Below are 21,615 nucleotides of genomic sequence, written 5' to 3' on the forward strand. Positions count from 1 at the left end.
ATTCTGAATAAATATGAATGTTTCAAATATGTTTTGTGATAATCACAATGAGGGTGAAAAGTTTCATCATCATTCAAGATATTTTTGTGTAAAAATAAAACATTTTGCCTTATCAAATATATTGAAATTATTGCAAAATTCCATGTAAAATGTACACCATTTTACCTGATTAAAATGTATTGCTGTCAGACGGGTAAAGTCTTGTTTTAATAGAGAGAGGTAAAGTATAGAGGTTTAAAATGACAATTATGTCAATGGTCCTTTAATAGAGCCTGTTAATTTCAACAAATAATTTCGTAAATATGCCTGACAATTTTTTTGGCATAAACTGCTATGACATTTTAGTGGGGGTCTTCTGTAAATAGAGAAAACAGGACTTTTTTTTTTTTCTTAGAAAGTATAATGTATGGAAAAATATTACATAATTTAGTTTGGATGCTTTACAATTCTTTTTACAATCGCTATGACAGGTTTTTTTCAATACATTTAACAAGTTTCCTAAACTTTTAACAATTAGCACAACATCCGTCTTTGTAGGCTACACAATTAACCCATTTCTTGTTGCTTTGATACAAAATGCATAGTTAACACCAATTTCAAATGCTTGAACTTTTACACACAAGCTCATTAAGTCAGTCATTCATTTTCTTTTCGGCTTAGTCCTTTGATTAGTCGCCACAGCGTAATGAACTGCCAACTTATCCAGCACATGTTTTACACAGCGGAGGCCCTTACAGCCACAACCCATCTCTGAGAAACATCCATACACACTCACACTACGGACAATTTGGCCTTCCCAATTCACATTTTTGGACTGTGGGGGAAACCAGAGCACCCGGAGGAAACCCATGCAAACTCCACACAGAAACGCCAGCTGACGCAGCCGAGGCTCGAATCAGGTGTGTCAGGAGACACGGTAAATGTACAGAGCTGGTGGTCCTCCAGGAACATGGTTAAGAAACACTTCCTTAAAGGGACTTTGGTTTGCCACAAAAAAAAAGAATACTGGTTAATGGTACCCATTGGCAACTATCATATGAAAAAAACATGTAAATTAAAATTCATTTTGGCTTTAATTTCTGATCAATGAGGCTTTATATGCACAGAACCACTTTATTGTATAAAAAAAGATCCTAAATTTAAACATTTTGTTTGTAGAAAACCGATAATGTAACAATAAAATGACATCAACATCAATTAAGTGCTTTTTATCTGCACTGTACTTGTAGACAAACACTGCGTCATTAGCTTGTACATCTGAACAAAGTACAAACGCTTGTTCAATGGGAGGTTTAAAAAAAGTGGTACCAAAAACAACAGACAAGTCACAATCTGCTGGTTTCACTCCTTCTTGTTTCCCCATTTGGCCATCTTGTTGTTCACAGGAGTTTTCATGTACTTGTTTGACTTCAGTATGCTACAATCTTCTCGAGACTCTGCCAGAAAACAATTCATATTCAGCCACAGATAGTCAACATTATAACTTATTTGAGACTATCCAATCACATTGTTTGGGCTAATTAGAATGATTTTGTACGATCTTGTACAATTTGCTCATGACAGTTGGGTTTAGGGGTGAGGTCTTGGTGCATGCCTCATTTTAAAAACATCATAAGTTTCATACAAACTAGCCACTTTCTAACAATATGTAAAATGATTATATTCCACTATGAGATCGGGCTGGACTATTGAGTCATTACATGTGCCAAAAGCGAAAATCCAAACCTCAAAGTGATCCAGGAAAGATCGAAGGTTTCTGTAGTCATCCAGACACTCTGGGTACAACATACGATGTAAATCCAGCAAGTCATACATGATGAAATCCACAAATGTGATCTACATGAAGACAAAGGTGGGACAAGACCATTCATAACCTCATTCTATCCCCCCAAAAAAGAGCTTTCAAACTTTAAGGCTAATTTACCTTGTCCCCCGCGAACCACTTCCTGTCACCAAGGAAGTCAGAGAACTGCTTTAGAGGTCCTGGCAGCTTCTCACAGTAACATGGTTTGTTTTTGTCCTGCAATCAAAAACAGTCTGCATCATCTGAACAATTCTTTAACACTAATACATAGGGCTGCACAATAAATCGAAAATTCTCATTAAAACCTGTACATTTACATGGAGGCCAATAATCTGATTTTCATACGATTAAGACAATACTCTGATTAAGAGTCTACCATCTAAACTGCTATTTTTGATTAATTTAATTTGATTAAGGTCATAATTGAACTAAACAGAAATCGGATTAAGACATGTGGAGTATGCCGATTTTAGTTGTGTTATTGAAGTGCAGTACAGACATGTAAACACTGCAATCAAACTATCACCGGATTTCCGCCGCATTTGCAATAGGATAGTCTATACACACACGGCTGTTTGACACTATTCTCAGCACCTAACAAGTCAGTGAAGGACCACAGACACCTGCATCACGAAATGCTGAGTTTTTTATTTTTTCCATAGTGTGCAGTATCAAATTCCATTAAAACCAACACTCTCCCAGCAGTTATACTCGCATCCAATACCTCGTTTGTCACAGGGGGGCATGCATGCAATGTTCCTGAATGAAAGTGCCAAACTGCAGTTTAAGTGACAAATTAAAAACGAAACAGCTGAAATGACATGAAACTCCGGTGGAAATGTAGATAGTGTGGTGTCACTAAGATGTTAATTTAATGTTATAACCAGGGGCAGATTTAACCAATAAGCAAGGCAAGAGGCTGCTTTGGGCCCCAGGAAATCTGGGGGCCCCTGATAAATATCTAGAAGTATAAATTATACCTATAAACTATATATAACATCGTTTTCTACCAAATTTTGTATGGTGAGAGTTACAAATACAATTTTAACGTAGTTTAATATTATGTATTATCGAAATCACTAAATCCACCCCTGGCTATAACGTGTAAAATGGGATCATAAAAGGAACATTCAAAAACCAACACATATTAACACCTTAATCATATTATTAGCCATTTTTACTGGCAATTTTCCGGACAGGTCAGTATGTGTGAACAGGCCCTTTTTGAAAATACCGGTAAATTCGTTCCAACAGTTTCCAGAAAAAGAGTTGTAACATTAACGGTAATTTATCGGAATGCTGCACTATGTGAATGCAGAAAGAAAATAGCTGGAAAGAGAGCATTCACGATTAGAACGCGCTGATGTGAGACGTCTACTCCAGCCGATCAGAACATTCAGACGCATTCACATCCGTGCTGTTTATGAAAATAAAGCCTTTCAATATTTTCCAGACACATTTAGCTGCTAGATGTTAGTCAGATAACGTTTCTATGCTCCTTCTTAATGCCAACTGTGTAACAAATTATTGATAAAATGCTATGATTAACCGCTGTTTGTTTACCTTCAAGCTCTGCTTCCTTCAGTTGCTTGAAGCAGCCAGTGAGTGCAAGCACACACATATATTACTGTATGTACATCTCAACATGTGAAATTGTACCTCTATATATTTTTACCGAAGTTGTTTACAATACTCACAAAATCCATCCACAGAGTTTGTAATGTAGTCAAATGTTTAAAAATACAAGCGCAGTTATTTAGACGTCATTTCTGGTTAATGATGTCAGAATTTACCTGTATTTTGGAATGGATGTGTGAATGGTCTTTTCCGGAAAAATTCTGTAACGTCCTTGCCTGTGTGAACAGCGCCTTTTTGAATATAATGCTAAATTTACTGGTATCTCCGTGTGAAAGGGGTTACTGTCTTATTCAGATTAAGGCAAATCATTTGATTACTGATGTCTATGTAAACTGATGTCCTTTATGTGCGAAGCATTTGTGTGCTGCATGCATGGGTTGTTTATCCAAATCTGACCAATCAGATGGGGCCTTTACTATCTTCATCCCCACCTCTCCAGTAGGTGCTGTTAGGTGAACCTACAGCTGAAAAGAAATACTAATGCTTGTTGACAAAGAGGAAATGACAACAGCCAATAAGAATCTTGTTTTTTTTTTGAGCTAATTAAAAAATGTCAATGTGCAAAAACTTACCTGTTTAAATATGATCTTTACACTATTTTTTAATTGTTGAAAAAAAAAAAGGCATTTGTAAAGGTAATAATATCATAAGAAAACTCAACAACTATATCAGATATATTCCTAATATCATGCAGCCCTACTGCATATTTATATGATCAGTCACTCACAAAGTCTCCATAGCAGAGCTGAATAAATCCATTGCGGAAGTCCATCGCCTGATTCTCCAATATGTCAACTCTGGTCTGTTCTTCTTCAGTTTCCCCACCTAGAAACATTCACATTACAGTAAAGTATACACTTTGGACACTATTTTCATTGATGTTTGAGGCAGAAAAATAAAGAGAACTTTTTTATGGAGATTTAAATGACTCCAGTACTTACAGAGGTTGTTTTTGCGGGCGATGTATCTTAGTATGGCATTGCTCTGAACTACCTTTGTATCACCATCCATTAGGTAGGGCAACTGGTCAACAACAGGATCCTTAGTCATTCCATTAATGCTATTTTTCTATTTGTGATTATGAATGGAACTTACATTAGGAAAGGCCAGCCCAAGTTTGTTTTTCTCATTTAACCAACAGCTTTTGTCATAGTTGGGAGCTGAAAGACAAAAACACAATATATTCTGATTCCGTCATGGTGTTTACAGTGAAAATATCTGCTGAGTTAAAATTGCAGTACTCACCTTCACCACAGGAATAGAACTTTTCCTCATATTTAGTACCAGTGAATTCCAACAGTAGACGGACTGGTTGAGCAATCTGTTAACAGAATTGAGAGACAGTAAGTAAAGCTTAAAATTTCTGAACAAATTCTGGTTTATAGCAAAATTTTACATTTTACTTGCTGAAAAAAAGTGTGTGATTCTGCACCAACAATGAGGTTCATTCCGTGGTTCATGCTTCGCTCAAGCCAAAGAAAAGTGAGTGAGTGCACAGAACATTTTGCAGCAAATAAATTGCACAATAAAAAAATATATAATTGTATATTTTGCAATAAACTTAAAATGTATTGTTGTGTATAATGTATTGTTTTTCAAATATATCTAATCATTTTTAAATTAGATTTGTCATCTGCAATGCTTCTTGTTAGAAAGGTTTTTTTTTTCTTTAAGTTGTTATGTACAGTATGCAGTCTTTTACATTTGTCTTATTTTTAGACTTCTACATTTGACTATTGTGATTCACCTGGTAGATGTTTAGTTTGAGTCACAAACTTTTAAATTGGAAAAAAAAAAATCTGTGCAGGCATTAAGGTATTTTAATAAAAAATAAATAATACTGAAGGCAGGGTTTGATGTTTGGCTGTTTTCACCTTCTCCAGCTTGATGAGTGTTCTTTGGGTGTTTTTTTTTACTCTATTAATGTGTTAAAGTACACCGCACTTAACACAGAGTAAACTTTAACAAGCAATAAATAAATAAATAAATAAATAAATAAATAAATGTGAGAAGCTGCTCGCTGCAGAACATTTAGATAACAAAGATTTGTCGATCGGGTGCAAAACTTGCAAAGTAGCATATACATTCTAATAAACTAAGGTTTAAATTAATGTTTGCCAAGGGCTTTGGGGAAAAAAAGTCAACAGAGTTCAAGGTAGTGAGAAAATGCATTCATTCAAAGATTATCGCAGGAGCTTCGTCATAATGTACAGTAGTCGGAGTGTAACCACACCCAAGATTAAAATGTTTAACTTGCAGGTAAAATAATAAAATAAAATAGCATCAGTGGCCATGGAGAATAGAGACAGGTAAAAAATCCTTACATACTATAAACTTTCTTTTGATTTCTTTTAGTAGTAAGCAACAGTTTTTGTTTATACATAGCTTCAGTTGCAACGCATTAAATATATATATGAAATATTGGAGTTTTCAGCAGCTCTACGAGTGGTTAATCTTATAACTGGTTGACACGTTTAGCAAAAAAAAAATCTCAGAGAATAAATGTTTAACCAGTTATGCAAAATTACTTACCCCGCGGATATCCCAGTATGCCAGCTTCATTGCCATTTTGCAGCCGAGTTCGTGCAGAAGCAGCGAGCGGAGATGAATGGGCGCGCTCAGGTGAATCAGAGTTCAGTTTTAGACTATAGGCGGGGCTACACTACACTGAGAGGCGTGTTCAGACTGCAAGCTAAAGCAAGTGGTACTCACTGCAGAGCCATATGGGCAGAGCTGAGTTGAGCACCAGCAAGTGGGAGCTTGAGCTCCAGCTCCTCCTTCCTGTACTAAGCAGTCAGTGAAAAAATGCAACATTTAATTCCACTTTTACTGCACTATGTGAATTAAATTACTACATGCACCTACAATCCATTTGCAAAAAAAAAAAAAAAAATACCACTTTTAGATTTTATTTATTATTTTTTTTTTATTTGCAATAATTTGATGTAAAGGTATGATTTCTGAAAATCAAGAAACTTTTAGGAATAACTAAAAATGGAGTTATCTGTTTTTGAAAATAAACTCTTGATATATTAATAAGTTTCCCCAAGAAATAAATATACTAATGGAACAAATCTGTGCTCTTTATTGGGTCAAAATAAGATAACGCATTTAATATTAACAATTCAGAAAATGTAGATCAACAATCTAAATAGTGAAGTCTAACAACAAAATGCTTCTTTTCTTTTTATGGAATCAATGTGAAAAATCAAAGTGCAACACTCACCTGAACACATACAACCTAAACAGAAGTGCTTTTTTAATTTCATTATTTCTATAGACAACAACTGAGAACTCAGACTGTTTGCGTTATGCATTTTTTGATCAATAGTAATGTCAACTATCACTGAGATGAACATTTAACTAATTGCTGGTCTATCGGAATGCTTTAAAACAGTGGTCCAGGGGTTCGTTCATACCTCGCTTAAACTGAGATGATTTGGCAAATCCTGGATATTTTAATCTTGATAACTGATCTCTGGATAACTTCAAGTTTTTGTTTTTTTTTCAATCAGATTACAATATTAGGATGAATCCATTTGAGCTTGCTGTGAGTGTTCATGTTTGTTGTGAAGGATTGATCCATCAATCCTCAAAAACATGATCAGCAATGAAGTGATTGGCTGACAGCACACCAGCCATTAATCAGCCATGTAAGCAAAATTCATAATAAATTAAATGGTTTGTACAGGCTTTATGAGCTTTCCACATTTGATGTGGGCTATTTGTACAGGCTTTTCACATTCATGTGTCAAGAACTTACCAACTCATTAAGTTTTACATATGGAGCCAAAAAAAAGTTCTTAATACAGTGGATAAGACAACTATTCTAAATAATTTGGATCAGGACTGCTGCTATGCCAACAACTCCTGGATGAGTTTTGAAGAAAGGAACCATCCCAGATTGTGCCAAATCATCTATAATCAAATCCAGCCAACTGAGTGACCCATGTACTGTATGTAGAACAGACCCCTGATCTTGTTGGTTTCACTCTTTCTTGTTTCCCCATTTGGCCATCTTGCTATTCACAGGTGTTTTCATGAACCTGTTTGACTACGTGTAAACTGCAATCTTCTAAAGATTCGGACAGAAAACACAAATTCATATTTAGTCACAACCGGGTTCAGCCACAAACATTACAACTTATTTAAGATTATAAGTTAGCTTGTGTGCAAAAAAACTGAATCCTAACCTCAAAGTGATCCAGGAAACATCTAAGGTTTTGTAGTCATCCAGACATGCCGGCTCAAACATGCATTGCTGATCCAACAACTCATACATAATGAAATCCACAAATGTGATCTAGGAGGAAGTGACAGTAGGATGTGCATATCAAAAACATTCTCACAGAATACATTGTCATTTACAACATCTATGAATTGACAAAATTATCATACTTCAAAAGATTAAGGCTCATTTACCTTGTCCCCAGCAAACCACTTCCAGTCACCATGGAAGTCAAGTACTGCTTTAGAGTTTCTGGCGTTTTTGTCGTGCAGGCAAATTAATTGAAATATTACTAATGACTCTTGGTCATCTTCTAAAAAAAAAAAACCCACTAGTACATATTAAATAGTCCATTACAAAGTCAAAGTAGCAGAGCCGAAAAAATCCATTGCGGAAGTCCATCACCTGATTTTCCAAAATGTTAACTCTTATATGTTCTTCTTCAGTTTCCCCACCTAGAAATACATGGCAGAAAAAAATACATTATGTTATATTATTTTAAGTGATACTTGAAATAGTAAAAAAAAAAATTATGAAAGAACAACTGAAGTTGCAGTTCCCACAGAGGTTGTGTTTGCGAGCAATGTATCACATTATGGCATTGCTCTGGACTATCTTTCTGTCACCATCCTCTAAGTAGTGCAACTGATCGACACACATGACAGTAAGTTAATCAACATCACACTTTGCAAGAGGAACATAGTAAAGTAAAGAACTTACATTTGGAAAGTCCATCTTAAGTTTGCTTTTATCATTTAACCAACAGCTTCTGTCATAGGTGGGAGCTGCAAGACAATAATATGAAACTCACTCCATGTTTACTTGGGGAAAAAAACTACCTATTATTTAGTTATATTGATTTACCTTCACCACATGAATACAACATTTCCTCATATTTAGTACCGGTGTATTCCAACAGCAGACGGATTGGTTGAGCAAGCTAGATGAAATCAAATTAAGTTGTATAGTTAGTTATAGATCATTTAATTCTGCTGGTGTAAAATGCCTTTTAGACATGATACTTATTTAAACAATGGGTTGTAAATACTTTGCACATTTATGTAGTGAATAATTTTGAACAAACAACTTGTTGAATAACTATTTATGAAAATGCTGCCAAACAGATCTGCTCTAGTCTTCTGAAACATAACGTTACACAGTAAAAGTTATCACTGCAGTTAACTTGTCTTCAGTTCGACAACTTCCTCTTAAACTTTAAAGCAAAACGTGGAAATTGTATGAATGTCTAGAATCGCAATTTTGCATGTGTCGCCACAGCCTAATAGACAAAAAAAAAAACGCATTAAGTCATCTTTAAATGCTTTAAGGGGTAAATGTTATACAGCAAGTCTTGTTTTTACCACTCTGTCACAGCAGGCATGATCTGGACCAGTTTCAAACTTTCTCCGCTGGCTATCTATCATCGGTTCATTCATTTCTGAAGCCACGGTTTATCGTCAATCACAGACAGGAATGTAAAAAAGCTACGCATACGTATTTATCCAAACATGAAGAGCCGCGCAGAATGCATTTGGATGGCGACTGCATGAGAAGTTCTACTTATTGCGAATAGGAATATCTTACAGTTCGAAACATTGACCTGTTCTTACCCCTCGTATATCCCAGTATACCGATTTCATTGCCATTTTGAAAGGTGTAACCGCAGCCGACTCGGGTTTTTTATCGTTACACAATCAAACTAGCAGAAGGTTCGGGAAGCAAAATGGTTCAAAAAATGAACAAACATATTTTCACCGAGACTTGAGAAGCGAGTTTGATTTGATTACACCAAAGTATCCATTTAAAACACACGTGTATACTTTAATGAGTGCAATATAGCATGTTTTCAAACTAATTTTCTAGCAAGTGTATTACAATTTACCAAAAAAAAAAAAAACCTTCGTGCAGGATCAGCAAGTGGGGATGAATGCGCGCCCTCAGGAGACCAAGGGGTGCAGTTTCACTCAGGGGCGTGTCCAGACTGCACACGCTAAAGCTAAACCAGCAGGTGTCCCATGCTAACATAACAGTTTGAAGCTAAAAGAACAGAATACCAATCCTACTAAACAAGAATGCTCCAAAATGAAACAAAAACTTGTATAAATGTCTCCGTTTTAGTTAAACTAAACAATCAAAGCATCAAGTAATGTGCGTAAACGTAATTCCACTTAAACAGCAATAAGAGCATTCAACTGCATATGTTGAGTTCATAAGCAAAAGTTTTTTACATTTTCTTCATTAAAAATATGATGTCTGAAAAAGGAACTCCAGTTGTAGTGGTTTGGTTTCCATTGTTTTTTTCCCCAATGGGCTCTATGCACAGCTAGAGTTTTAAAGCCGACGATAAACTTCCGGTTAAAGCTTAATGTGAATATTTTCAATTTTACAAGGTGGTTTTACAGCATCCATGTTGTAATGTAATTACAATACATTCAGTTAAATAGACTAAAGCATTAATTTAGCTGCTCAAGCGTAAAACGAGATGAAAGACCGTTGTAACCATTAGCGCCGACAGTAGCAACAGGCTAGCGCAGAAATTCCATAGAAAATACTAGGGTAAAATAAACAGTCATATATTTTAAAGATATGGTAGGGGGAAATAAAATTTATTGCAGTGCTTTTTGTCCAATCTGAGACCCACTTCATATCATAAATCTAACAGGCAGTGAAGATCGCTGTTTTTTTTAAAGAAATCAGATCTTAAATGTGACAATTTTGTAATGGAAAGACTGTTCACCGGAAGCCCTTGGGCTGCCTGGCTGTAAATGAAAAGTCTGTGCATATAGCCCATTGTATTCTTCAATACACAGCAAAAACATGTTATCTGAAAATGACAACATTGGATTATCTGTTTTTGCAAATAATATTTTAATAATATAAAAATATTTATTAATAGGTTTCCCAAAGAAAAAAAAAATACTGAATGGAACAATTCTGTGCTCTTTATTGGGTCAAAATAAGAAGGTGCATTTAATGCTTTGCTTACAATTTAGACAATGTAGAACCACAATCTAAACAGTGAAGCCTAACACACGGAAATGCTTTTCTTTTCATGGAATCAATGTGAAAAATCAAAGTGCAACACTCACCTGAACACATACAACATAAACAGAAGAGCTTTTTTAATTTCATTATTTCTAGACAACAACTGAGAATTCAGACTGTTTGGTTATGCTTTTTTGATCTACACTACTGTCAACTATCACTGGGGTGTACATTTAACTAATTGCTGGTCTATTGAAATGTTTTAAAACAGTTGTTGGTTTCACTCCTTCTTGTTTCCCCATTTGGCCATCTTGTTGTTCACAGGTGTTTTCATGAACCTGTTTGACTTCATGTATTCTGCAATCTTCTCAAGACTCTGACAGAAAAACAGCAATTCATATTCTGTCACAACCGGGATCATCCGTAAACATTACAACTTATTTGGGATCATCATATTGTTCCGTGCAAGTCCTAACCTCAAAGTGATCCAGGAAACATCGAAGGTTTTTGTAGTCATCCAGGCATGCCGGCTCAAACATGCGATGCTGATCCAACAACTCATACATAATGAAATCCACAAATGTGATCTAGAGGAGAGGAATGACAGCAGGATGTGCATATCAAGCAACTAATCTTATGGGATACTGTCTGTTATTTCCAAGTTCTTGGAAAGTATAACCATGTTTCAATAAAAAGATTAAGTCTCATTTACCTTGTCCCCAGCAAACCACTTTCTGTCCCCAAGGAAGTCAGAGAACTGCTTTAGAGTTCCTGTTAGTTTCTCACAATAACTGGATTTGTTTTTGTCCTGAAAGCAAATTCATTGAAATTATTACCAATGATTGAATCATATTCTGAAAAATCCGTCAACATTGTAGAATATTACAAAGTCCAAGTAGCAGAGCTGGACAAATCCATTGCGGAAGTCCATCGCCTGATTTTCCAAAATGTCAACTCTCATTTGTTCTTCCTCAGTTTCCCCACCTAGAAACAAGACAGTGAGAATTTTTACATTTATTTTAAGTAATGCTTGAAATAGTAAAACCATTTTGAGGAACAAATGAAGTTGCAGTTCTCACAGAGGTTGTGTTTGCGAGCGATGTATCTCATTATGGCATTGCTCTGGACTATCTTTCGGTCTCCATCCTCTAGATAGGGCAACTGGTCAACACAGAAGATGGTTAGTTAATTCATGTCATACTTTGCAAAACAACATAGGGAGAGTTTAGAACTTACATTTGGAAAGTCCATCCCAAGTTTGCTTTTCTCATTAAACCAACAGCTTTTGTCATAGTTGGGAGCTGGAAGACAATAATATGAAATTCACTTCATGATTATATGAAAAAATACATTTTATTATACTCGTTATATTGATTTACCTTCACCGCATGTATAGAACTTTTCCTCATATTTAGTACCGGTGTATTCCAACAGCAGACGGATTGGTTGAGCAAGCTGTTAATAGATGAAATAAAAGTTGTGCTGTATAGTTCATTTCTGCAGCCGTTAAATGCTTTTAGTCTTGAAATTATACTATCTGACCCTTCCAAACCATGGGTTGTACATACTTTGCACATTTATGGAGTGAATAATTCTGACCAACTTGATGAACAACTCGTCTATTCATGGAAACACATATCTGCCTTACATGCCACACATATCTGCCTTAATCTTCTGAGACATACACAATCAAATATTTTTTTTAAATGACTGCAGTTAATTTGTCTTCTGTTCTCCTTAAATATTAAGGCAAAACAACATAGAATGCGTGATGAGGATTTTTATGATGATTAGTTGCCAAACAACTCACAGCAACATTTGACAAGAATACTGTAAAACCATCCCATAAACACGTGAAAAACTCAATTTGCCCAAAGCATTTAGTGTAATGTTAGCTCGAATTACAACAACAAGTTAAGTATTTCGTCGTAATTTTGAATATTAGTGTCGCCACACCCGACAAGGCTTAAGATAATTTTAAACATAACTGACATATAAAGTACGTTATCACCGTAACTAAACGCCAAAACGCGTTAAATGATCTCAATATGCGTTTAAGAGGTTATGTTACACAGTTCCGCGTCACACAATAAGGCATCCATTTGGAGGAGTTTCGAACTTTCTCCACCGACTGTCAAACAAGTTACCACGATTTTTTGTCCATCGAAGACGTGAATTTAAACAAGCTAGGCATATGACGTGGATTTTACGGTTTTCAGATATAACGTAATAAACAGCACAGAATGCAATTATCTTATATGATAGCGACTGCATGAGAAGTTCCGTTTTTTTTAACAGAAATCAGATAGTAATATTTTAATACAGTTAGCAAATTTACGACTGGTTCTTACCCCGCGTATATCCCAATAAGCCAATTTCATTGCCATTCTGCTACAAGAGGGTGCACCGCTGCTCTGCTCTTCAAAATGAAGTGCAGGAGGACGCACCATATAGACGGAATGGAGGAGGGGGCGTGTGCGCGCACGTGGGCTCTGTGCGATTAGACTCAATTTAAAGGGAAAGTACCCATTTTCTTTCAGTGGGTGCTGAACACTATGCAATATTTCATTGTTTAATTTTGTGCAATAACATATGCATTGTGAATACATGCATATGTTTCAGTATTAAGTCCTCAGAAAAATTTATTTGATTATTTAATGAAAAAAACAACAGCAATTTGGGGTTTTACATTTGGGCTTTGGAGCTGGACATTGGCTTTAAAAGCCCGAAGAAAAGCTTAAAAAATAGATTGTCTCAATTGCAACCTTTATTTTTTTAATAAGATCATTGCTTAATGGTAATTTTGACAGTTTATTGGTGTTAATGTGTATTTCTTTCTTGATATGCAATATGTAATAGAGTTAGTCAGAACTATTAAAACATATTTAATTGTCTTATTATATGTTGTTATTGTATTTTTAACACAATGTATGCATATATGTGACCAGTATTAAAGCAGAATGGCGGTGTAAACAAATAAAAGTTTATTAGAATCAGTTTAAAACACATTCACTTCATAATGTGGCAAAATAGGTGTTTGCTTTAATTCCACGTTTGCTGAAACAAAGCAATAAACTATATTTCAACAAGTCTGCAAAATGTACTGTAATGTAACAACCTTCATGCTCTTGTAAAACAAATGGTTTAAAGTATTAGTTCACCCCTGCTGTTAACACATTCAGGGTATATCCAAGATGACTTTAGTGCTGGTTTACCACAGAGAATGGGGATGCTTGTGTTGCATCATTCAAGTAAAAAAAAAAATTCAGCTCATGTGTGAGTTGCAGACTGTCCTGAACACATTTACAGAGGTTGTTGATTAAAAAGTAATGCTGTCAAGTTAATATTCAGTTACTTGAGTGACCGTTTTGCTTCATTAGACCTCATTATGTATCATCAGGATACGTATTGTTGTTGTTTTGCCTGTATTATAATCACTCTAAAAGTGCCGGTAGCCATTGACTTGCATTTAATGACTTTAGTTTTTGGGTGAACTGTCGCTTTAAGACTCAAAGTTGAGGCATATTTTCTTCTAACTTGTAATACTAGATGAACAAAGGCTGCAGGCAAAAGGCTGGTCAAATGAACAGAACAGAGAACACAAAGAAAACTGTGTCTGTGATTCTCAGGCCAGGTCAAATTTATAAACAAATGGGAAAGTTTATGGGTGTTCCAGGCCCCGAAGTTTGCCACTCTGTGACAGATTTATGATTTAGACCATTTACTAACATAACAATGAGTGCTTAAAGTTATTTAAGCAGTATAATAACTTTAAGCAGTATATATAGCTTGATGTTGCATTAGAATTTGTTTCAATCAGAAACATAGTGGTTTGTAGCACAAATAGTTTTACCACATTCTCAAAAAATAGTCTATTTTTCGCTTTGTAAAATAAGATAAATAGTATATATACATATATATATATATTAAACTCCACAGACACCCAGAATTATGATATTTTTATTTTGAGATACAGAATTTAGCAGAAAAAATAAACTTGACTTTGATATTATGTGGAATTTACAATAAATAGCACTAATGATTACTCAATTACAGACACATAAAAATGGATACAGCCACTATAAAATAAATAATATCACAATAATAAACACATTAAACCGAAACTGTTAAAATCAAGAATATAACGGAAATTAATATCCATTGAAAAATGACATGACGATGACGGCTCATGACGGAGTTGTGCGTGGGTACTTCAGTTCACACCAGAATAGCCAACAAACCAATGTTTATGGCTGTTGGCATTCAGAACAAGTGTACAAGCGACACCAAATGTTCATTATGTATGACAGTGTAAACCATTTTGCTGAATTTCATGCTGCAGGTTATGGACAGTGTAAAGGTCCACAGTTACAGAGGGGGGATTTTTGAAGTTTCCTGGAACTCACCTGAAGCCTTCATAGATACAAAACATGCGTTTCAGTTGTTTTTCTGTAAAATCTGCCTGTGCTTTTGTCAACAATGCCATTTACTTTTTTGTCAGTTTCCCAGCAAATAGAGCTTTAAAAGGCTAGTTCATCCAAAAAAAGAAAGAAAGAAAATTTCCTGTTAAACTACTCACTCTAGGGCAATCAAAAGTGGAGGTGACTTTTTCTTTAGTAGAACACTAACTGAGATTTTTTTTAACTGAAACTGTTTGGTGATTCATAAAATACAGTCAAAATGGGACTTGCAAACATGTTCAGAGTCATTTTGCCATTGGCTTTGGATAAAAGGTAACAATGTTGAGTTTCATGCACAATCTTATCGTTTATTTTCATAACAGTGTATCATCAGGAGACATGGGTAATATGCTATGGTCCAGACAACTCAAAAGTGGGAGTTTTCCTACTTACTCAGAATAATGGCAGCATCTGAAATCGCATACTTCCATACTATATAGTATAGTATGGTGAACTACACTGTTTCAATTTACTATGACCTTCTATGTGAAACTGCTTTGACAAAATTGTAACATTGTAAAAGATTTTACATTGTAAAAGCGCTATACAAATAAAGGTGAATTGAATTGAATATAGTATGCTAAATACAGTATGAGAGCCGAGTAGAATGTCTGAATTCATAGAATTCGAAAAACAGTATGCGAGAAGTACCAGGATGACGAGATTCTGATGTGTGCATCTGATGGACGCTACGCTATCCCATGATGCACCACAAGAGAATTCATGAATGGGAGTGAAGCGACACAACTGACGTGGGTAGGTCACATGATGATGACAAAATGGCGGATGTAGTACGTCCGAGATCCATTCATACTACTCTTATTTATACTGTATAGAACGTACATTTCTAACGGCAGAGTAGTACCTTTAAATTCAAATGCACTACACACTAAGTAGTAGCAATTTCGGACGCAGCCAATGTCTAGAATGCCACTAAAAGTCAGACATCCGACATGGAAACTCACTTTACAGATGACAACTAGTTCAGCAAGATTATCGTGAAGCTACCTTATATGAAAAATTGCTAGTCTTAAAGTGAACGATTAATCCATTGAAAAAAGTTTTTAGGTCTTTAATCAGCGACATAGTGGCTCAGTGGTTTGCACTTTCGCCCCACAGCAAGAAGGTCATTGGTTTGAGTCCCGGCTGTGTCAGTTGGCATTTCTGTGTGGAGTTTGCATGTTCTCCCCGTGTTTGTGCTGGTTTCCTCCTGGTGCTCTGGTTTCCCCCACAGTCCAAAGACACGCACTATAGGTGAATTGAATAAACTAAATTGGCCATAGTGTATGAGTGTGAAGTGTATGAGTTCTATTCTGATGATGTCATTTTAACAGATTGGGTGAAAAATGCTTTCACGTCCCTCCAACCGTTAGTTTGCTGCAAGTGATAGATGAGAGGAGGAGCTCAAAAATAAAACCCCGCCTCCTACTCAGTGATATATTTCAGTTGGAAATTCATCACCATACTGAAATAAAATTCTGCAGCAACTTTCATTAAAGTGCTGCTAGCTGTTAAACTGCATTTTATGAATCACCAAGGACCACAGTTTCAGCTAAATACTATTAAGAATAAGTCACCTACATCTTCCATAACCTGAGAGTGAGTAAATTAGCACATTCACATTTTTGACTGAACCATCCCTTTAAACCTGCACTACGCGTCCAAATTAATTACTATACTTTACCATCATTTGGGTTTAGGGGAATACCTGTGGATTCAAAGTCAGTCCCACATTTCCCTGATTCACCTTTCACTCACACTCTGCACTGGTTGAATAATTGAAAGTGTGAAACACTGTTAGCGAATTGAAGCCATGCACAGGGATCCCTCCTCTTTGACCGTCTCCAGCTCCTCTGACCGCACCGCCTGTGTGATCAGATTCAGCTCTTCGCACAGAGTCTCGAAGCGATACGCCACACGGATATCAGGAACGTTGGTGCGTCGGATGTCATTGCCCTCTTGTCCCTCTTTTATATAATGCGGCCCCAACCAGTAGCTTTTCACCTTCACAGAAGACATTTGAATATGGCAGTTAAATGCACATCTCTGATTGCTTGTATTTAAATCGTCTGTGTCATGAAGAGTAGTGGCTAAATACGCTGCCAAAATTGAATGGTAGCAAATAATTCAGAAATATATTTTTACAGTATATTTATACAACAGTTCTGTCTTGTTCTTGAATCTCATTAGGTGATAGCCATGCGATATTCTGCAAATAACAGAATACAGCCTTTACACCATTGCGTATTACTCCACCAACAAACAAGCAGAGGACATTCTACACTTTGACAAATATTGCTGCTGTTGGACAACATAATGTACTTTTGAGGCTTTTTTTAGTTGAGAATGTAGTTGTTTAGATTGCAACTATGCAGTTTATTTATAAGGATAGTGCCTATTTTAAAATATTTATAATTTCGGAGATTCGGTGCATCGACCACCATCAGCCTGTCTGAGCAGACCAAAATGGCAACAGAAAGTCCTTAGAGGGAAAAAACATAGTTTTCTAACCATAAGTTTCAAACCACAGATGAACTAATCATTATAAATCAGGTAAGTGACGTTCTAAGTCGATCTCTTTTGTATTTTGTAGTGCTGTATTTATACCACAGAAACTGGTAGTGTTTGCTTTGTTTTGGCTTTTTCGGGGTAATTATTGTGATATCCTGATTTCAACAGAGAAATACTAGGAAATCTTTGTAGACTGAAGGCATTTTACGACGTTCAGCCTTATGATCTTAAAATGAGAGCAAAAATCACCTGTTTTGTCATCACTTTAGACATTACGCTAGAGAATCATTTAACACTAGCTCTAAAGTATAATAGCAACGGTTTCTGCTGTTCTGACGTCAGCTGTAGATGTGAATGAATGGCAAAAGAGAGTAGTTCCTCGTACAAACGTTTTTTTGAGACTCTCCATGTCTGATTTTCTTTTTTTACATACACGGTTATGTCGTCAAACTGTTGTATAAACACAATATAACTGGATTCTTTGATGAAAAAAAGTAATTCCATAAAGTTAAATAATTCAAATTATCCAAATATCTGAATTCTAAAATTACAAATGACTGTATCCTTGCTAAATAAATAAAAAATTAACTACATTACTATAAATTTTTAGGCCTATTGTTAGATTATGCTTTAAAATACATTAACTAATGCATTAACTTGCTGTCAAATGTCACAAAAAAGAACCAAAAGTGTTTTGAAGAGGTGTAAGTGTAGTTGTGAGCACCTGGTTTGAAAATCCGCTCATGAGCACACTGTTTCGGGCCAGTTCACACATGTCACATGAGCTCAGCTTCCACACCTGAGCGGCAATGCTGTACTCCTCCATCAGCGGCTCCTGAACAAACCACACACACACTCAGTCAAACACATTCATCCACATAATAAGTAAAAACTGTTCATATCGTATGGTGTGTTTGGCTTCCAACCTTAGTGAAGTGGAACTGCAGAGGGTCGTCAGTGGACAAAGACACCATGAGGCCTCTGGACAGATATTCAGGCAGTGGATTTCGATGGTAACTGAGGAATAGGCTGTTGTTGCTGAGCGGCGACATGGCAATGCCAATCTGAGCCAGATAATATAGATACTGCAGGACAGGAGCCTGAGGGAAATACATCAACATATCACTCTGCAGTTTTGTTCAAGTCAAATTTAAGACTTTTAAGACTCTTTTAAGGCCACTATGAATGAAATTTTAGACTTATACAGGGATAAACACTAAGGATTTTTTCTAATGGCCCAGTTTTGTCCGTAAATAGTTTTGGTATTGATAGAAGATTATGTAAAGGGATGGGGAAGGGCTTTTGTTTTCTTTCCGCGATTAGGGAATTTAATTTGGAGAATTTCCTTTAAACATGTCTTAACAGCTGTTTTGAATCGCATTTCTCATAGTGTAATACAACAGTTTCTAAACTCCTTGTTTCATTTCATTCTTTTATCTCTTATAAAGTGCACCCAGATATGAGGAAATCAGTAAAATAGTGAACGATTTCAGGCATACAGTAGTCTTTAGAAGTGTTGAAAATATGTTCTAAATCTGTCTAAATATGTTCTCTCTGGTTCATCTAAGTTCTCTCAAAAATATCCAGTCCCTTTCGAGGCACTGTACTGTGAAGAATCCATCTGTGGTATCCTTCATGGCCGGGAAATTAAGGACACATATGGAGGCCAGATTTGCAGGCTGCATTTAAAATGAAACAGGCTTCATTGTGCTGCAGTGACGCACTAGCTTTTGTAAATGGTCTCCGAAGAATTCAGCCTTTCAATTGAGCTAAAAGACAGAGCTAGATTACTTATTTTTATACTCCATCAAAATAGCGTTTTTTTGACATTAGCATCAGTATGTTAGTCTTAAGGATATCTATAAGCTAGTGTGCAGCAAAACAGTGACAACATTTGCATTTAGAAGATATAAACATTTAAAGCTTGCAGTTTGTCACTTCAACCTGAAGGGATCAATGATTTTTTTTATGTCAGTTTCTCATCAAATTCTCTGACCAATCAAATGCTCTCTAGTATCTGACATGCTCCGCCCCCTTCAAGACACTTCTCATTTGCTTTTTATTTGATGCCTTTAAGCTCAACCACTCTTACTGACAGAGCTGTGATAAAAATGAAACTCTATTGGTTGTTTTTTTATGGGGAGGAGCTACCATATGTCCTGCCCTGTTTTCATGTTTCAGTTGACATTGTCACAAAATGCACGTTTCAAAGCACTTCACGCGACCAAATTCCTTGCAAACACTCAAGAGTTTATAAGTCCACCCAATGTTTTAGAGCAGGGTGTCCGCAGAGTCTTAAAAAGTCTTAATATGTCTTACATTTTAGGCCTTAAAAAGTCTTAAATTCAATGAAACATTGTGTTGTAGGTCTTAAATCGTTTTAAGCAGATCTTAATTTACATCAAGGTAAAGCTACTCTATCGGGCCGACACACAACACAAAATGTTTATATTTAAGTTTTTCATTGCAAAGAACTGCCTTGTTTTCTGCAAGGATACATTTAACACCATCGTGACTTTTCCTTGCTTTAAGATTTGGGTTACAGCTAGATAATGACACTGATGGCATTTCAAGTTAACGTCATGGCTAAATTGTGCTAATTTGGACCATCATGCTAAAAGTGTGTTGTTTTTGTAAGGGGACTTAATGTCATTCGCTCTGGAAAAAACCCAAGATATTATATAAATAATGACTGGAATATTTCAAATGAATTCAACTGTATGAATGTATATCCATTACAGGCCTAAACTAGCACAAAAACACAATCTAAACAGTGTGTTTTTAGTTTAATTTTCCAGAAATATTACAAATATTAAGATTTTTTCAACAGAGACATAGCTATTGTTCTCATATTGCTTTCAAGGACTGACAGAAAAATTTAAGTTGAAGGTGTTTGATGGCTACATTAATAACGTGTATTGTTTAATACTGGCGCTTCTCAAAAGTGTGATATATATATATATATATATATATATATATATATATATATATATATATATATATATATATATATATATATATATATATATATATATATATATATATGATCATGCTTTAAATCTGTGCAGAACAGATTTCTAAAGTGACCGTGAGCTAGTAAAAGTATCAAGAGTGTCTTTACTTTTCTGAGAAGTAGGCCATGGGAAATATTCTCTGACAGCATGAATCCAGACACGAGGTGGTGAATCGGCCCTGCTTCTCCACAGTGCGGACGCAACACGAACGAATTCAAGTTTCTTTGCCTGTTGAGAGACATGAATGATGCAGTTTACTCATCTTCAAGTGAGCTAAACTTTTATGAGGTTGTTTCTTCTGTTGAGCCATTGACTTTCATAATCAGGAAAAATGTCCAGTTTCCAGCATTCTTCAAAGTATGTTTTTTTTTGTTTTGTTTTCAACCAAAGAAAAAAACTCAAACAGGTTTGTAACCATTTGAGGGAGAGATGTAATTAATAATGGTGGAATTTTCAATTTTGGGTGAACTACCCATTTAACCCTGTTTTTTTTTTTATTTAAATTTAGCTGTTTGTGTCTCAAAATCTCAGTCTCAAATCAATATGAAATATGCAAAAGGTGGATGAAATACCTGCGCAGGTGGTTGAGTACAGTCATATTTGCATACATGTAGTACAGATAATAAGAGTATGGAGGATTGTCTTCGTCCGTCCAGTTAACAGGTTTAGGACTGTCCAGGTTAAAGATGTGATGCTCAGGTTTGGATTCATCATCCACACTATCAAACCCAACAACCTAAAGAGCAACATAATATAATGTAACTTTGAGCACATTTACTCCATGTGTGTGAACGGTTATGGTTTCATGTTGGTTGGTGAAGTGGGATCTCGTGATTTCACTACTAAGGGTAAAGTTTAATGACACACACTTTCTTATCTCAAAGAAACACTCCACTGTCTTTGAAAATAGACTCATCTTACAACTCCCTTTAAGATAAACTGTACATTTTTTTAATCCATTCTGTTGACCTCGAG

General features: G+C 35.7%; 3 protein-coding genes and 1 pseudogene across 6 annotated transcripts in view; all 4 read right to left on the minus strand.

Moving 5' to 3' along the window:
* Nucleotides 1-1,207: 1,207 nt before the first annotated feature.
* LOC130233519 (glutathione S-transferase Mu 3-like) lies at nucleotides 1,208-6,084 on the minus strand. Its single transcript, XM_056463592.1, is given in 9 exon segments — nucleotides 1,208-1,412; nucleotides 1,415-1,436; nucleotides 1,726-1,836; nucleotides 1,925-2,020; nucleotides 4,170-4,267; nucleotides 4,384-4,465; nucleotides 4,538-4,602; nucleotides 4,688-4,763; nucleotides 5,975-6,084. Coding segments are annotated over 9 exon segments (657 nt in total). The 5' UTR covers nucleotides 6,011-6,084; the 3' UTR covers nucleotides 1,208-1,341.
* Nucleotides 6,085-6,496: 412 nt separating this feature from the next.
* LOC130234058 (glutathione S-transferase Mu 3-like) lies at nucleotides 6,497-9,316 on the minus strand (annotated as a pseudogene).
* A 1,278-nt stretch (nucleotides 9,317-10,594) lies between these two features.
* Nucleotides 10,595-13,119, minus strand: LOC130233521 (glutathione S-transferase Mu 4-like). The gene is made up of 8 exons (XM_056463594.1): nucleotides 13,007-13,119; nucleotides 12,035-12,110; nucleotides 11,892-11,956; nucleotides 11,735-11,816; nucleotides 11,542-11,639; nucleotides 11,368-11,463; nucleotides 11,132-11,242; nucleotides 10,595-11,031 (listed from the first exon to the last, which is right to left on the minus strand). Exons 1-8 carry the CDS (start codon nucleotides 13,103-13,105, stop codon nucleotides 10,936-10,938), a joined length of 723 nt encoding a protein of 240 aa, XP_056319569.1. The 5' UTR covers nucleotides 13,106-13,119; the 3' UTR covers nucleotides 10,595-10,935.
* A 1,514-nt stretch (nucleotides 13,120-14,633) lies between these two features.
* The window catches only part of ampd2b (adenosine monophosphate deaminase 2b), a 43,100-nt gene continuing 36,118 nt past the window's right edge, over nucleotides 14,634-21,615 (minus strand). For all 4 annotated transcript variants that reach the window (XM_056463595.1, XM_056463598.1, XM_056463596.1 and 1 more), the window contains exons 14-18: nucleotides 21,213-21,376; nucleotides 20,748-20,868; nucleotides 18,553-18,726; nucleotides 18,351-18,461; nucleotides 14,634-17,119 (exon numbers count right to left, since the gene is read on the minus strand). In XM_056463595.1, the coding sequence (XP_056319570.1) occupies nucleotides 16,913-17,119; nucleotides 18,351-18,461; nucleotides 18,553-18,726; nucleotides 20,748-20,868; nucleotides 21,213-21,376 (777 nt within the window). In that variant the 3' untranslated portion in view covers nucleotides 14,634-16,912. The remainder of the gene's footprint in view (nucleotides 17,120-18,350; nucleotides 18,462-18,552; nucleotides 18,727-20,747; nucleotides 20,869-21,212; nucleotides 21,377-21,615) is intronic.

This window comes from Danio aesculapii, chromosome 8 (assembly GCF_903798145.1).
Source record: "Danio aesculapii chromosome 8, fDanAes4.1, whole genome shotgun sequence".
NCBI classification, from domain to species: domain Eukaryota; kingdom Metazoa; phylum Chordata; class Actinopteri; order Cypriniformes; family Danionidae; genus Danio; species Danio aesculapii.